The following is a 19,041-nucleotide window of genomic DNA, read 5'->3' as shown; positions in this document are numbered from 1 at the left end:
ATTTCCCATCAAACTGTTTCTTCTTGGATTTCTAGAGCCATTACCTTCTGCTACACAGTCAATGGGAAAAATCTCCCCTTTCCAGTTAAGGCACACTCCACCAGGGCTGTGTCTTCATCTGGGGCTTTCTTTAAAGGTTTGGATACATTCCATTTTGGAGGCAGCTACATGGTTATCTGTTCACATCTTCACCAAACATTACAAATTGAATACCATTTCCCGGTCCAGAGCAGGATTTGCCAGGGCTATTCTGCATGGATTTATGGAAAATGTCTCTGTTCCTCCTCCCAATCCTTCTGTTGCATGAGCTTTAGCATTCTCCCCCATGTAGTGGATACTGCAGCATATGAATAGAAGGACATAGAACAGTTGTGTAAAATCTTACCATAACTATGGCTATGCTTCTCTTCTATATGCTGCAGTATAGTTCCCCCCTGCCTTCCCCCGATGCTTGCCTGACTTCTGGAGACTCACTTCCTTCAGGCTGGTGCTTGGCGGCATTCAGTTCTGAGGTAGGTGCATGGTGATGTCCGCTTTATACCCGACGTCCATTTATGGCTGACGTACATTGAATGATAAGGGCCGATGCACGTACCTTCGCAGTAGCATTTAACTTTGGTAAAAAGGCCGGACGTACGAGTCAACTGGAGGTGGACTCTCCTCATGTTATGGATACTGCAGCATATATTAGAGAAGGACATCTGTGGTTATGGTAAGATTTTACACAACTATTCTTTCTAGTAGATGAGACCTCAGTTTAACATGTCATCTGAAGGGCAGCAGTATTACTATTGCAAAATGAATCCAAGCACCTGGCGTGGGAACAGAACCTGTAGATATCTGATCTTCCAGCACTAAAGGCAAGTGTGCTGTCTTTTGAGCCATTGACATTGGTGACACTTTGTTGTGATGGCCACACCTTAAGAAATGAATGGGGAGGGAAGTCCAATGAAACGAATATAAAGTGGTCCAGGATTAAAAATGAAAGCCCATTTGAAAAGGAAACAGAAGGACCCTTGCTTGTGCACATCAGAAAGGAAAGAAAAAAACCCATATTTGCAGTTTGAAAGAAACCTTAAATTTCTCTTCTGAACATTTGCAAAATGTAAGAGAAAATGTTTGAAATGATGCATTAAACTAGAAAGCATTTAGTTTGCTGGCATAGTGATTGTGAGATGATCATAAGAAGATGCTGTTTCTAGTAAAGCGGTAGTATTTGTCATGAAACTGGCTGAGAGGACTAGCAGAGCTCAGAGTCTGCATGGAATAAATATAGCAGAATATTAGTATATGTCAGCTCATTGGTGGGGTTTGTGAGGTAGCTGCTTTCTACAATCATAATATACAGCTATAGAGCAGATGGGGGACTGTCAATACAAGCTCTGTGGTCCACATCTTTTTCTTCTTCCTGAATGGTACATTTCCTTCTCTTCACTGATTTTTTTTTCTGATAATAGTACTAAAGGACCAGTTGTATTTTAATTATTTTATGATCACTGAGAGCAGCTATTTTTCAGATAAATTTTAACAGTCTTAAGTCATTGTGCTTTAAAGAATATGCTTGTGTAAACTATTACAAACATTGCTGTTCCTGATTTAAATTGATTTTGCTTTTACTTTAAACGATTGTGGCAGTTTTCTAAATCTCTGAAATTTTCTCTTTTGTGAATACTAGGATGGAAAGCCTTTAAACTGTAATTTTATTCCTATGGACATAACATTAGAAAACTGGGAAGATTTACCTGATGTATTTCATCAAAAACAGAACCGCATTTTGGTAAGTAAAACTAAGATTAAAAAAAAAAGTTTTAATTTAGTTCATACTGTGATGCAGTGACATATACAATGTTCTTTTATCAGCCACACCTTCAGATACTCACCAACTTCCCCATTTGGCTGCAGCTTTCAAACTTTTTTTGGCAACAAAGATGTCTCACACCTCATGTGGAGTTTGCAATCATCCTTTAAGTTAGTAATTGGGCTTGCTTTCAGTAGCACATCCAGTTTGCCTCCACATGTAGCAAACATCCTTGTAACAAACTACTACCCACATATGATGTCAACAGAGAAGCCTAGGGTGAGCCATTTAAGTCATTAAGTGCCTGTGTGGTCACCAAGTACCAAAGCAGGGCCATCAGTGTTTGGTGTCTTATTACCTAGGACTCTTGCATATTGACATCTGCAGCAAGTGTTAGAGACCCAACGTAGTCAATGAAGACTGAGGCCATCTGAGGCATTACTTCCTAATTGCTCGTCATGTTGTCCAGGTGGATTCAGTAGAAGAGCTGAGGAAGGAACATTGCTGAAGGGATCATTCAGAATTTTTCTGGACAAAGGACATGCAGATAGTGTAAGGGATCAGGAATCAATACCTGTCTTCTTAGAGACTTTTTTTCTTTGTACTCTGTGTTTTTTTTCTCCTTATAAAGGTCAACTTTCAAGACCTGGCATTGCTGATGTCTAAACCTGCACGAGTCCCTACAAGGATTTCATGTCCCAGCACCAATTTTGGTAGTAGATTCCAGGTTAGTCAGTTCAATGAATCTCCCACACAGTGTACGCCTGTCAAGGGCCTGCTTATAGTGGTATTGAGTTCTTGTGTTGGTGCCCTAAAAGAAAGGCACAGTTTAATTCTGTTGCCAGAAAGTTCTATATTTATCCTCAGCTTCTCTGTTTTACTAAATTAACTATTTCTCATTCACCAGTTGGATAAATTCTCCTCCTGAGCATCAGTTCTTGAAGGATCTGCTCTGTGGCCTGCTGTTCATGGTACATCCATGTGTTGCTTTTTAATTTTATTTTCCTTTATAGCTAGGCACTAAATGACCATTTATGCATTTAAGAACACTTAGTTGTATATGGCCTCCAGTTCCAACATAACAAATGACACAATCTTCTGCTGACTATCGTTGCAGGCTCCTTACCTCACTCCGTGATGTACACCACTTCCCCTTGTGCTGTATGGACCTTAAGTTGGGCTCTAAACTAAGTCCAGATAGTTTTGGCATCTGGATTCCCCTTCTTGAGAGGACCTTGCACAATAAACATGTAGGTTAACATAGTCTGTGGAACTGCCAATCTGGGGCTCTACTGGTTGAATTGTATGCCACACCTGATCTTCTTTTAAATTTCTTTGTTTGCACAGTCATCAGATAAAGCAGACCTTCTGTAAGATTCTTCAGGGAGAGAGAGAGAGAGAAAGTGGCAAAGTTGTATCATGACCACTTCTACCATTAACTTGCAAGTAGCTAAATTTACCTTTGATACCTCCAATGCAGTCACAGTGATGCATGCTGCATCCCCTGCCACCTTCCTCTGAACAGATAGTCTGATTATGCTAAGCCTTATTGCATGAGACTTTAAGGCAGAAAATCATAGATTCATCTCAGGTAGTGTCAGTGGTGCAACAAGCAGTGCACATGCCTTTGATACAGAATGCTGTGAGTTCTGCTCCCACACCAGAGATATTCATTACTAACACTGCAGTACATCATTCTTTGGATGAGATGTTAAATCGATGTCCATTCGTCCTGAAATAGGGGTAGCTCAGATGGATGTAAAAGATCCCATGGCACCTATTGAACAGACTAGAGGTCCTTTATAGATATATATAGATATATAGATATATATATATATATATATATATATATATATATATATATATATATATATATATATATACATACACACACACACACACGCACACACACATATATATACATATACATATATATATATATATATATATACACACACACACACAACCATTTTAATTCATTTTCAAACATTGTACATCAAAGCTTGCCATTTCAATGTTGATTTCCCACTCCTTTTTCCATACAGTAATCTGATTTTCTTTAGTATTAATGACAATTCCATTGAACATAATTTCTTTCTGAATCACCCAAATTTCATAAAATACTTAATCTAAATGTGTGTTCAAATTCTTGTCTGCATAATATTCATATCCAATTATGACTTTTATATCTTCATAATTGTTTATATTTCCAAAAACATTTTCTGTACATAATTTATTCTATAACTTTTTAAATCTCTCATATTAAAAGAAAATGTCTGTTCTTCTTCTCCACAGTACAGATATCTTATCTCATCTTTCTTTTTATAAGACATGTTTGCCTTAACAGGTCATTTCTTTATTCCCAATCTCCAGAAAAAATATTGACATTTACATTATATATACACCACTTATTTATTACTTTAATTGCTTTAATCTTTATTGCTGAGATAGTTTCACATGGATTAATACAATAATATTTTTTTCATAATATTATTGTATCATACCTTTCTATCTTCTACTTCAATTTTTAGTTTCCACATTCTTATATTTTGTTGGTAATTATCTATTTCTTCATTTAAATATTCTTTTGTTCTTTTGTTGTTTGTTTTCCCAACACTTCTTATACTTGTACTTCAATACATATATCACTAATTTATCATTTTTTATTTAACTATTTCAATACCGTATATAAATTTAATCATGCAGCATAAACTACTTGATTTATTATACCTAATCCTCCTCTTTCCTTGTTCATATATAAAACACCCCTGTTAATAGGGTTTAGTCTTGATCTCCATACAAAGGAAAACATATTTTTAATCTTTTTTTTTTTATATCCTGTAGGAATCATTATGACACTGGACAGATATGCTGTCTTTTCTTATATAACTGAATTAATCAAATACACTTTTTCTTTTATGCTAATTTGTACATTTTCCATAATATAAAATATCTTTTATTTCCTTTATTATTGATTCACACCCCTTCTTATAATCTTCTTTATCAGAACGTATCCCTAAAACAGACATTTCCATCATTAAAAAAAGTATCCCTGCTATTTATATTGTATCACCCAATCCTTTTCTTTAAGTATCATACCTCTTTCCTTAAACTTTCAAGTAAATAAAAATTAACCTCTCTCGTCCATTCTTTATTTTTAGTTGCTATAATAATGTAATCTGCATAAGATATCATAACTGGAATTTCCACTTTGTTTGAATTTCATAATTTGCATTCTTCATTTCTTGATTCACCTTTCGGACTACTGTATACATAACCAAAATAAATAAAATACTACTTATAGGACATCCTTGTCTTATACAATTATTCATATTTATTTCTTTACTTGTCCATCCATTAATTGAAATCCTTACTTATGCTTATAAGCAGTTCTACACACTTGCTTAACTTCATTATTAATATTGTACGTGTCCATTATTTTCCACAGTCCTGAATGAAATGCCTTATTAATATCACGTACCATAAGTTTTATATCTTCTTTCTTTTTATTTATATTATCCATGATTTCTCACTATAGTTAATAGTTCTTGCCATCTTTTTCCTTTTATGCTGTATACACTTTTCTTTATTATGTATTACATATTTTCAAATCTCCTTTTTATTATTTTCGTAAACATCTTATAGTTTGTATTATTTAGAACTATTTGTCTCCAATGTTTATCTTTTCTTTCAGCCTTTTTCAGTAAAAAATGTAATACTCCTCTACGCAGCTCCTTATATTTTAATCTTTCATTTAACCATTCATTAAATACACATATTAAATAGTTTTTCTGCCACTTTTCTAGATTTTTATGCATTTCAAACCCAATACCATCTGGGCCTGATGCTGATTCTACATTTAACTGTTTAAATACCTTTTCTAATTCATATACTGTAATCGCTTCTCCAAGTTATCTTTTATTTTCTTCTTCTTTAAAAAAATACTTCCCATTTTTTTATATCATAGTTCTTTTTTTAAACTAAACTCCTGTTCTACATAACTTACAATTTCCATAATTTGTTACTAACTTTTCTTAAAATCACCTTCTTTATCTACTACTATCCTCCTTTACTATCTTACTTAAATAAGGTGAAACTAATTTTCTCCCTTGTAAAAAATACTTTTTGTTTTATGCAATAATTCTTTACTTTTCTCATACTTTCTCATAATCATCTCTATTGTTTTCTAAGTCATTCATTGCATCTTTATATATTTTATTATATTCCTGTTTTTCTTTTTGTTTTCTTTATTTTTCCTGGATAAATAACCTTCTGTATATTTTCTTTTAAAAGCAAGCCACCATTCTGACCAGTTGACATAAAAAATCCTTTCATGGTAATGTGTTCCTTCTATAACTGCTTAATAGCTTTCTTTCCTTTTTCATTCCATTCCTTATCATTGATTCTGTTTATACCTTTTCCTATCTTTATATACTCTTTATCATGATATATTTCCAGCAGTATTACCAGATGATCTGAGTATTCTCTCTAATACCAAAAAGTCTTTTTCAGTTTTTATAGCAACTCTTCTGTAAGTCCATGTTTTTTATTCCATATAGTTATTTTTCCTCATTTAATTCCTTCCATATTGTTTATTAACATCCTTTCCTCTTTTCTCCTGTAATTATATCCATGTTTACAAACACGTAATACAATATTTTCTGAAATAAATTCTCCCCTTCTTTACTAGTTACATATACATATATAGCAATTATTCTGTACACTTTTTTCCTGTCATCTTATATCTATAATACTTGTTCTTCCCATTTCAGCTAATATAATATCCAGGATTTTTACTACTTTTCTACAGATAATTGCTATTCCTGAACAGTGTGCATTCCCTATGTTCCATATTATTTCTCCAACCCATATTTTTTCTGTCTCTGGTCTTTCTTCCTGTGTCAAAATCCTTGTAGCCAAAATAATTGTCAAAGTCACTTTAATTACACCATTGTAAAATTTATATCCTTTTAGTAATATTTTTCATACTATTAACATTCACGGAAAGAATTCTTAAATTATTCCTTTATCTAATTCTTACTTTAGCAGATATCCTATAAAAAGTATCTTATGAGAATAACCTTATTTGTAACAGACCCTCCCATTGCCTAAATGTACCAATGCAGTAACCATAAACTTAAAGCTATGTGATATATCTAATGGGGGGGTTCTGCTAGAAATAAGGTTGAGACAAAAGAATTAGAGTGGATCATTCAGATGCGTGCAATGAAAAGGGACTGAATGACAAGATGTCTATTAAACCTGTATTAACTAACAGACCTTTAAGTAGGTGAATGTATTTTGTATATGGAATTTTTAGATGCTCTTACAATGCTATGTTGCCCTTTAGGCTATGGTGTGAATAATTTAACTATTATGTAATTAATTGAAATGTGAATACCATTGGATAGGATGTATTTAAAAAACAGTGCATGATTGTACTTACTGTCTGATGAAGCAGCTTTGGCTGTGAAAGCTCTCACCTTTTATTTGTTGTAAATAAAGTTTTTTTGCTTTTATCTGCCGTGGTTTGGTGCCTGCCAGTTTATTAATTAAATGTACTTTTCCACAAAAATAATGTATTTTTGGTTGCACCCAGTATTTCACAACACACCTGATGTTATGTGATCCTATCTCGCCTACATTCTGACTGATGGGTTCGGAGCCGATCCTCGGCTCCGACTCGGCACGCTTATGCCAAAGAACGAAATCTCTTATTGGCTGAGCTTACTATATCCCAGGATACACCACTACCAGTCCCCCAGATCTCGTTTGCCGCTAACAAGCAAAGACGTGGTCTCGAGCTTGGCTGAGCTAAGTAGTGTTTTTTTCACTTACTTTCCTGTCAGGGATTTCCTAAAATTTCAACAAAAAGCTGTTTTAACGGCTATCTTGTGTTTTTGTGTATGAGTGGATATTTTTTGTTAAAGTTTTGTGTGGTGATTGTGTTTTTTTCTGACTAGAGGTCCCCTTTGAGCTGAAGGGCCTTCCCCTGTCAGTCAGTTGTCATTCAAGTCCCGTTTTATTTTAGGGTTCTTGGATCCTTTTAGTTATTTTTCTATTGTGTCAGTCTTTGGTTTAAAAAAAAAAAAAAAAAAAAGAATTTTTTCTGCGATAGTTAGTGTGTTTTGCTGTTCACTAGATTGGTTGCCATAATGTCACAGGCTCCTAGGCCTTCAGGTTTTAAGAAGTGCACTAAGTGCAGTTTCAAAATGTCAATAACAGATGACCATTCTCTCTGTGTGTACTGTTTGGGCGCCAAACATTTGCAGGAGTCCTGTAGCGTGTGCCACGCGTTTTCCTCGAGGGTCCTCCAAGAGAGGAAAAATAAACTTATTTTAAAAGGCCTTATTAAACCCTCATTTGAAGAGGCATTAGCTTCCTCTCCTTCTCCTGCAAAGAAGAAAAGGGCGTCGGCTCCGACCAGCCCGTCGGAACCGACCGCCAAAAGACATAGGCAGGCTTCTCCTTCGGCTCCACGGACTTGGAGCCGAGGCGAATGGTCTGCCTCGATGCCTCCAGCCTCGACTCCTCTGGGTTGGAGCCGGCGGCTGGGGCCTCGAGAGGCGGGTCACCTTCATCGGCTCCACTGATCTTGGAGCCGATGAAGGTTGTCCGCTCAGACACTTCCTCCTCGGCGCGTAGCCCTCTTCGCACCGATGGAAATTGGTTTGGACACTCCTTGGCGCCGATAATTATCGAGTCGATTCGGAGCCGGTCCCCTAGTCCCTTGGAGCCGTTGGAGAGGCCTACTCGGACCCGTTCGGTCTCTTCCAGGTCATCAAGGATGTCAGATTCGGACATAGACAGGGTACTCCAAAGGCTTTTCCAGTCCCCAGTCTTTCAGAAATTTGTTTCGGCTCCGACCCAATTGGCTTCGGAGCCGATAGCCCATTCCATTGCCATTCCTCCTCCGACCGCTTCGGCTCCGTCGGAGCAGGTGCTGGTGGAGCCAGTGGAGATCCTAGGGACGGCTCCGACCCTTACTCCAACCCCAGCCTTCGGGTCGGAGTTTAGCACACGGACTTCTTCGGCCGGGCCCAGGGGTGACGTTTCGGGACCAATGCAGTCGGTTCCAAGCCTCCCTCTCGGTGCTTCGGCCGCGGGACTTCCGTCTGCTATCATGGCTCCGGAGACTGGACCCTCCCAGGATTCTGGGGGTCCGGCCTTCAGAGCTATGAGGAGTGCCTTGGCCAAATCTTCTTTGGCCATCTCTACGGCTTTACCGGCACCTTCCCTGGGCATGGAGACTGGGTCTTTGGCAGTTCCCCTGTCTCTAGGCAGCGGAGCCCCGGGGCCTGAGGTTATTCCCACTGGGGGTTCCCCTCCTCCTGAGGGTCTTTCGGAGTTGTCTTCGGAGGAGCCCCCAAGGAAGAGATCGTGCAAGAGGAAGCACGTAGACTCCCCCGATGAGTCTCTTACATCGGACACTGATCTTGATGATGCGGAGGGGTCCCCAAAGTCGTCCTCGGATGATGTCTCATTTGCAGACATTCTAGAGATCCTCAAGCAACGAGGCGGCTGGAATTCCAAACCCCCCTCCGCTGATGAGTCTGTATTCCTCAAGGCCTTCGGGGCTCAGCCCTCCGCCTCCTGGGTGTCTCCGCCCTTCGACGAGCTCCTGGATTTGGTTTGTCGGAGGGCGTGGGAACATCCAGATACTGTGGAAACAGTGCCTTCTCCCCCTAACAAATTTTTGTCTGCCCCACCCGAGAAGGAGTTCTTAACGAAAGGCGTGGCTGTAGATGCCATGGTGGTGGCATCTGCTACCCAGCAGGACGTGGCAGAGGCTTCAACGTCCGTCCATCCTCCTAATAAGGAGTCTAGGAGCATGGACGATGCACGGGAAGCGCACCCTGAGTTCAGCGGCCTTTACTCTGAGGTCCCTGAATTATTTGGCACATTTCACCAGACTACAGAGGGATCTGGTCAAGGAGCTCTCAGACTCCCTCTCAGGTAACCTACCTGAGCAGCTAGCCCAGTCGGTTAGCTCTCAGTTGGCTATCCTTACCCCGATTTCTAACTCGTCCATGAGGCTCATTTCATATGCGGCCGAAGGGGCGGGCAGAGCGGCAGGCACAGGCATGGCTCTACGAAGACAAGCCTGGCTCCATTTGTGTCATTTCGCGGAGGCCTTCAAGTCTTCCTTTGCCGACGCTCCCTTTGATGGGTCCTCTTTGTTTGGACCCAAGGTAAAAGACACTCTTACCCGCTGTGAGCAGGAGGGAAGGACTTTATCTGCCGTAGGAGCACGATTTTCCACTCCCTTTCGGCCATAACCCAAGGCTAAAAGAGGAGGGAAGATGTGGTTCCGCAAATCACAGAAATTCTTTCCTCAACAGCAGGAAGATTCCCCTTCCAGAGGCAGAGGAGGGGGAAATTTTTCTGGGAGACGCCGTCCCAGAGGCGGCAGAGGCCCCCGCAACACTGGAGACCGCGAGTCCTTTCGTGGCTCTTCAGCCTCCCACACTCCATGAGGGATTGCCCGGCTGTGCTGCTCCGGAGCCAGTCGGGTGCCGTTTTTCCAAGCACCTAAAAGCCTGGGAGTCTATTACTCAGGACAGCTGGGTGCTTCAGATTATTGCCGGAGGTTACACCATTCCCTTCACACGCCCACCCCCACCGTCCAAAAAAATCCCGGACCCACCACCCAGTCAAAGGGAAATTGCAGCCGTAGAAGCTTCAAAGCTGCTAGAAAAAGGAGTCATCCAACCGGTCCCCACAGACCAGATCGGATCCGGAAATTACTCAAGGTTCTTTTTAGTGCCAAAAAAGACAGGGGACCTGAGACCCATTTTGGATCTCAGCAAACTAAACCAGTCCGTCATGAAGTCCAAATTCCGAATGGTCACTTTACAATCCATTCTCCCATTGTTGGAGAAAGATGTTTGGATGTGCTCCATAGATCTCAAGAATGCCTATTATCACATACCGATACATCAGGCGTCCAGGAGGTATCTGCGCTTCAGCCTGGGAGACAGTCATTTCCAATTTTTTGCACTGCCCTTTGGTCTCACCACAGCCCCCAGGGTGTTCACCAAGTGTTTGGCAGTAGTGACTGCTCACCTGAGGAGTCTCGGATTCCAAGTGTTTCCCTATCTGGACGACTGGCTCCTGACTGCCACCACCAGGCATCTACTACTAGAGAACCTACAAGCCACCATCTCCCTGGGTGCTTCCCTGGGAATTACATTCAACTGGTCAAAGTCTGTCTTGCTGCCTTCTCAGCGCATAAGATTCATAGGAGCAGAGATAGACTCAAAATTAATGCAAATCTTCCTTCCTACCGAAAGGATACAAACATTACAAGATCAAGTCCGAGCCCTGCTTCTAAGATCCAAAGCCCCAGCCAGGATGGTCCTGTAACTTTTAGGTTCAATGTCTGCCACGGTTCTCCTAGTTCCTCTGGCAAGGTTGAACATGAGGATTCTCCAGTGGCTATTATCGACACAATGGTCTTTTCAGGATCTCCCCCTCAATCATCACATACTGATTACAGAAACGTGCAAACGGGACCTCCGCTGGTGGCTTCTGCCATCCAATCTGAATCAGGGAAGACCCTTTGTTATACCCCCTCCGGTGGCCACCTTGACAACGGATGCCTCCCAGACGGGGTGGGGGGGGGGGCATTGTCTGGGCAGGTCAGTTCAAGGTTCTTGGCTTCCAAACGAAACATTTCTCCATATCAATGTGTTGGAAATGAGGGCTGTACTTCTGTCCCTACAAGCCCTCCACAAGTTTCTCCCTCAAGGCATTATCGCCATCCACACAGACAACATGTCGGTGGTCTGGTATCTAAACAAACAGGGAGGGACCAGATCTTATCCCCTTTGCAGAGAGGCCATGAGGGTGTGGGAATGGGCAGTGGCTACCAAGCGTTTCCTGGTAGCGACCCACATTCCAGGAAAATCCAATGTATTAGCAGACAGACTGAGCAGGACTATTCTCTCTCCTCACGAGTGGTCTCTGAGCGAAACAGTAGCAGCTCAGATTTTCAAAGCGTGGGGACTCCGTGCTGCGACCTGTTTGCAACACCACGAAACACGAAGTGCAAAAGGTTCTTTTCCTTGACCCCGCGTCAAGGGTAGACAGCTACGGATGCTCTAGTCCAACCTTGGCCAACAGGACTGCTTTATGCTTTCCCTCCGATTCCACTCCTCCCCAAAGTCATCCAGAAAGCTTCCCAATTGGGGTCCACAATGATTCTAATTGCCCCGTACTGGCCTCGTCAGGTATGGTTCCCCTACCTACAGAAATATACCCTGGACGGTCCTTGGTTCTTGGATCTAATTTCGGACCTTCTGGTTCATCAGTCGGGACAACAGCACCAGTCCCTTCACACTTTGAAATTAACAGCTTGGCTCCTCCTCTTCCGACTTTAGTCAGAAATCACACCTTGGACCCGGAAGTTATTCACATTTTATCTTCAGCCCACAAACCCACCACTAAGAAATTGTATCACAGTAAGTGGAAGAGGTTTGCTATCTGGGCTCAACTCAGAGGCTTAGACCCTATTACTGCCCGATAACAGAGGTCTTGAAATTTTAACATCCTTGTTTAATCAAGGATCTTCAGTCTCTACTATTAAAGTCCAACTAGCAGCTATCTCCAAATTTCACGATTCCATAGACCCACCGTTGATGAGCAGCAGATTATGTAAAACTTTCATGAAAGGTGCTGTGCTTTTAAGACCCCAGTTTTCCATCCTGCGTCCGTGGGATCTTGATTTGGTACTTCGTGCCTTAACATCTTCCCCTTTGAACCGGCTGCTACATGTGATTTGAAATATCTGTCTTGGAAAACTGCCTTCTTAATTGCAATTACCTCTGCAAGAAGAGTTTCAGAACTTCAAGCCCTATCTATCAAACCACCGTACTTGATTTCTCACAAGGATAGAGTATCACTTAGGCCTAATCCATCTTTTGTCCCAAAAGTTTGTTCCAATCTCTGTCTCCAACAGTCTTTGGAGCTACCAGTTTTCTTTCCAAAATTTTCAAACAAAGCGGAATACACCTTCCATACATTGGATGTTCACAGGCAATTGCGCTTCTATCTAGATAGGACTCAACAAATTCGAAAAACAGATCAATTGTTTGTGTCCTTTTCAGATAATAAACTGGGTAAAACCATCACTAAAGCTACTATTGCCAAATGGATCAGAGATTGCATAACTCAGGCTTATTCCTCTTCAAATAAACAACTTACAACTTCTGTCAAAGCTCACTCTACTAGAGCTATGGCTACCTCTATTGCATTCCATTCCAAGCTCGCTATTTCTGAGATTTGTGCTGCGGCTACTTGGTCCAAACCGCACACTTTCATTTCCCACTATAAATTGGATGTGGCATCTAAAGGGCGAGCATCATTTGGTTCCACGGTACTCAGGAGTGTTTTCCAGTGAGCCACCCAGGATTTAGGTGCTAGGACGCTGTCCCATCAGTCAGAATGTAGGCAAGATAGGATCACATAACATCTTTTAGTTATGTACTCACCATAACTTCAGATGTTTGGGATCCATCTCTTCATTCCTAATCCACCCTCCTTCCCCCTGCCTTGGAGATCAGAAGAGATTGAACGGTTTGAGTTCTACTGTTTTATCTTGTATCATCTGTCAATGTTATATAAGCAGTGCATGCGTGTGTGCATGTATGCGGACAAACTAGATCTGGGGGACTGGTAGTGGTGCATCCTGGGATATAGTATGCTCAGCCAATAAGAGACTTCGTTCTTTGGCATAAGCGTGCCGAGTCGGAGCCGAGGATCGGCTCCGAACCCATCAGTCAGAATGTAGGCGAGATGGATCCCAAACATCTGAAGTTATGGTGAGTACATAACTAAAAGTTATCATTTATAACAGTTGGAATATGTGCAGTTTTATCCATTTCCATTTTACGAACAACACTGCAATCCCATGCCCCAGTCCCTATACCCCTGTTTTCATAAACTTCTGAAATTTCTATTTCTTCACATATATTTGTTTTTAAATATTATTTTCAAGTCTGTCTTTCCACTTCCATTCTAAATTGTATATGAATTTTCTTTTTAATCTCTCAGAAAGATGCCTTTACTATATATTCATTCCAAGGATTATCAGCCTGTTTTTGATATTCACACAGAAATTTCTTCATAGCTTGTACAGTTTTAAAAAAAATATATCACAAAATGTTTCTTTGTTAATTAAAATAAATGCTCTTACCTCTTGTGCTTTGTTAATTAAAATAAATGCTCTTACCTCTTGTGCTTTTGTCCCCAAAGGTAAAATTATGTTGTCCCATACATCTTATCTGTTTAATTGCTTTTCCGTTTTCTTTGTATTCTTGTTACAAATCTTCTTTTCATGCCATCTTCTTTCTTTCTGTCCCTCGCTCCTTCTCATGTAGCTGCCACTGTCTCTGCATCAGTCTTCTTTTTCCCACTGCTCCCTTCGAGCATCTCTTCATCTCCTTTCTTTATTTTTTCCATGATATCTCCCTACGCAACCTCATGCTCCAGCTCACTTTGGATTATGAAATCCTGTATTATATCACTCCACAACTCTCCCGAATGGAGGGTTGTAACTACACATTCCTCCATGGCTGTCTCCTCAGTTTGTTCAAATAACTTTTTTTTGGAACACCTTCTGTGAATCCTCCATCTGCACACTACGTAGTCCATTCAGCCTAGCATTCATGTCCATTCCCGTCTGCTGCTGCTATTATATCTTGTGCACCTTCCTCACAGCCTCCTCTGCCATAGAAATGGGACATGCACGCATACATTAAACAACGTGAGTACAAATCGTACAAGTAGGGTGAATTTCCTGATGTCTTTGCCAGATTTCTCCTACTAGTCTGAATACCTCCTCGGGTCTTCACTGAATCTTTTGTTGTTCTTTTTTGTAATTATACTCAAGGGAATATTGTGTATCTTAAAATGTAGGTTAAAGCTGTCTTTTGTTTAGAGGAAGTTTGTAACCCCATTTTTTCAATATCTTGAGGAAGTACTGCAGGTTCTTGCATTAAGACTGGCGCCTTGTGTACCAGATCTCCTTTTGATGTGTCTTTCGCCCTTCTTGAGTTCACCTCATTCAGTCAGTTTATTGTAGATTCTTAAAGTTCAGGGGTTTTCTTGTATTCCCGTATTTAGACATTTGTCTTCTGGTATCATGTTTGTATACTTTTCTGGAATTGGTGTTGTCCCACTTTTATGGGGAATGCATTTCTCTCTCTCTCTTATTCATGCCTGGATTAAGGGGAGACAAATTGGGGCATTTGCCCTGGGCTTTATCGTGGAGAGGGTCCTCCATCATATCAGTGCAGTAATTTGCACTGGTTAGTGCTGTGATTTTTTATGGTGTTTAATTTTCACTCTGGATCTGGCATACCTCTAATATAAATTTCAAGTCTAATACAAAAAAACACAAGGCTGAAGTCCAGGCACCTCTGAAGCAGTGTTCAAAAATCCAAATGAGAGGAACCACAAGTTGAAAATTTAAAAACACCAATATTTAATGATTCCAGTAGCAAAGAAACGGTTAGCGCTTTCATTTGAACAAGTTTCAAACTTCATCAGACAAAATATTCTACATGCATTCATCTTAAATACCATGACATTTACTTCTGTTAGTTAAAAACAGTGTCAGTCGTCATGATATACAGCTAAACATAAAACTGTTGCCTCATATAAACCTAAAGCTGTCAACACTACATTAAAAACAATTTAATAAAAATATTCAAAAAGCGTATATATATTTAAATATGTAGGAATGTATAAATTAATATATAACAAAACTCTTATGTTGTTACCAGTTGTCAGACAACCTTATTTTTGTTGTTTTAAAACCTTTTTTCTTTTAAGTGCTTTTAGTTTCAATATGGCCGAGATAGAAGTGCGATCATTGATGCCAGGCCAACTGTCTGCTTGAAAGCAAATTTGCCATTTTAGCTCATTTATTTCTAACTGTAAACCCCAAGGCTTGTTTCCATCAATAGTAACTTGATCAATTACTACAAAAGAAAATTTATGGTTCACATTGTCAGAAATATGTTTGGCCAATGCATTATTCAGATTGTTTTTCCTAATAGCGCAGTCACGCTCATAGATTCTTTGACTTAGCTTATGCTCAGTCTTTCCTGTGTAGAAACCTGCGCATGAATCGCACATGGCCAAATAAACCACTGCTCTGGAATTACAAGAATATTTCCCTTTTATCTGATGTCTAATGTTTCTAACAGTTATGTTATCAGTTACTTTTACCATATGACACCATGAGCAAGCTCCACATCTAAAAGGTCCTTGTTTATTTGCATGAAAGGGAACCTGTCTCTTCTTAAATAAATCCTTAAAATTATTACCTCTTCTGTATACAGTAGTTGGTTTAACCCCTAAATGCTTCCTGATGGTAGCATCCTCTAACAGAATTGGCCAGTTTTTTTCAAAAATAGAAGTTAAAAACTTAGCATCCTGGCGAAAAGTTATAATTAAGGCTTTTTGAAAATCTGGAGGTTGTTGTGTAGTGTCATTACATAGTTCTACCATGGTATTGCATTCTATAGTACTTAATGTTCCCTGATACCCGCCATTATCTGATGTTAGTGGAATGGTGCCTAAAATAGGTTGGAAATGACCATTTAGTCTCTTGGTAATGACTTCCATACTTAGTTCTTCCACTAGTTTTAACGGGTAACCTCTTTTCAGGAACATACCACATAGAAACTGACATTCTTTCAAAAACTCTTCATATGTTGTGACTATGCAAGCAGCCCTGACCAACTGGCCTTTCATAACAGACCTTTTTGATGAAATGGATGTGAGCTTGTGAAATGCAGAAAAGTTTTAGAGTATGAAGCTTTTCTGTGAATTTTAGACACATATCTGCCTCCTTCATCATCTTTCATCATATTCACATCTAAATAATCAATGTTGACTGAATCATATTGCCATGTGAACTTTAAGAAACTAGTAATTTCATTAATATATGACAGAAATTCACATAACTCAGCCTGTGTTCCTTTCCAAATAATACAAATGTCATCTTGAAACCTTTAGTATAGTTTAATATAATTATTAAACCTTGACTGGAAGACAAACTGTCTTTCCCAGTATGCCATAACTAGGTTTGCATAGGCTCCACCACACGGTGAGCCCATGGCTATTCCTTTCTCTTGCAAATAATACTTATGGTTAAAAGACTTATAATTATTGGTTAACACTAACTCTAGCAATTCAAGAATAAAGGTTAATGTACTGTGTGGTACCTTGTGTTCTACAAGCATTTCATTTACCCATTCTATCCCAGTTTGTTGTGGGATAACTGTGTAAAGGCCATTTACATCTATGGTGATAAAAATGTCACTAACATGGTAAGATGTTTTATTCATCTGTTCTAAGAAGCTCCACGAGTCTTTACATATGTGAATTTCTTTCACTATTATTTTCTTTAACTCATGGTCCAAGAACTGAGCACATGAAGAAGTAATGGAACATCTTCCATCAACTAGAGGTCTCATAGGGGGGTTTTGAATATTCTTAAATATTCAAATATATTTTACTATAATCATTAAATACTTGGTGTTTTTAAATTTTTCAACTTGCGGTTCCTCTCATTTGGATTTTTGAACATTGCTCCAGAGGTGCCTGGACTTCAGCTTTGTGTGTTTTTGTATTAGTTTGGAGACTTTGTTTTGGAATTTCAAGTCTCACATATCTTCATTTGACCTTTCACGTGAACAGTGAGGTTTATAAACGATCCGCTTTTATTCAGAATTTTTTATCTTAGCCCACTTAGTGAGTGGAAATGAGAAGCAGTCAGGAGCCAACATTCAGTACTAGCTGTGCTGGTAACTTTGGGAGCATTTGATGATGGCTGCTTGATGTCAGTACCAGTGTCTTCCTCTCTTTGGTAAGGAAAGCAGAATAAGATCAATGCAAACTATGTGAATCATGACTGAAAGTTGATGTTCTGTGGGCAGCTTGTTCAATGGCTAGTTTTAGCGAGGTTATTAATTTTACAAGACACATTGTAGTTTAATGCTCAACTGGACAATCAAGCTTACTATATCTGGAATGACCATTAAAAGTAGCTTAAAGTAGTGTCTATTCTTATACTGGATTGGTTTGGAGCTACTGGATAGTTCTGTCTTAACATCACTTTGCACTTCACTGTCCTGCACTATCATTATAATGCTTCCACTTCCACTGTGGTTTATATGCTTACATTTGAGTACAGTAGATATTTATTCTGTCAGAGGATTGAATCCTCCAAGTTTGAAGTTGTGACGTAATAGTTCCAAGTGTTTTTTTTTCCCTAAATGGTAACTTGGTCAGATCACCACTTTTCTTTCCCATCCCAAAATACATTTTGTAGCATGGCTAATAAGTTCTCTTTTTGCAAAAGTTCTATTCTTCCACTCATCCCTTATTGAACCAAGTCAGCAAAACTCAGTGTGTGCCAGCTTCGTATAATTTCTGTGCTGTCATATATAGTTTTCAGTATCTCTTACTCGAGTCCAGCATATTGCAGTCCAGTAAGTTTAAAATCTGAACAGAGCTGTATTCAATTTTTTATGAGTCTTGTAGTTAAACTGTTTTGTACATGTTGAAGTCTATTACAGTTTTGAACATATTTGTTTCAGTCTCAATTCCTGTCAAAAATACAATTTACTTGGGGGCGGAACCTAGATGGCTTACTGGTAACAGCATTTTTTTGGAGCTCTATAAAAATGTACCAGAAAGTAGGGTAAAAATTAATCTCAACAATTAGGAACAAGAAAACTTCATAGATGAACTTCAAAACTGTAACCTTACTAAATTTCAAGAAATTTCTGAAAGTTTTTCCTGTCAAAACAAATTGGAGATCTTCACTACATAATAATGGCCAACTCAAAGAACTCTCACACAGAATCTACTCTGAAAAGAGAAATCCAACTGATGGCTTCTACACTACAGGAATTGTCCTTGAAAATGGATAGATTCACAGACAATCTGGAGTATTTAAAAGAAAACTGTCAGAAACAGACATCTTTAAAGAAATGTTACAACAACTTGAAAATAAAATCACTGATATGGAAACTGCTCTGGAAGACTTAAAGAAGAGGAAACCCAGTCGGAATCCCTATTACATCAAAATATCTGGCTTGCCAACAAATTAGATGACCTGGAAAATAAGGAGAGAAGAACCAACATAAGAATTTTTGGTCTTCCAGAAATAAATAGAGGGAGAAGACATCATAACTCATGGCTCCCTGAAATTTTGGACTTAAAAG

At 39.4% G+C, this 19,041-nt stretch overlaps 1 protein-coding gene across 1 annotated transcript in view; it reads left to right on the top strand.

Moving 5' to 3' along the window:
• ZRANB3 (zinc finger RANBP2-type containing 3) overlaps positions 1 to 19,041 on the top strand; it is a 2,104,294-nt gene that overhangs the window by 1,960,627 nt on the left and 124,626 nt on the right. The window contains exon 16 of the mRNA XM_044074946.1: positions 1,676 to 1,777. Coding sequence (XP_043930881.1) covers positions 1,676 to 1,777 — 102 coding nt within the window. The remainder of the gene's footprint in view (positions 1 to 1,675; positions 1,778 to 19,041) is intronic.

This window comes from Protopterus annectens, chromosome 6.part0, assembly GCF_019279795.1.
Source record: "Protopterus annectens isolate FY-2018-M chromosome 6.part0, PAN1.0, whole genome shotgun sequence".
NCBI lineage: Eukaryota > Metazoa > Chordata > Ceratodontiformes > Protopteridae > Protopterus > Protopterus annectens.
Note: the sequence above shows the minus strand (reverse complement) of the source record. Positions and strands in the feature narration are given on the sequence as shown.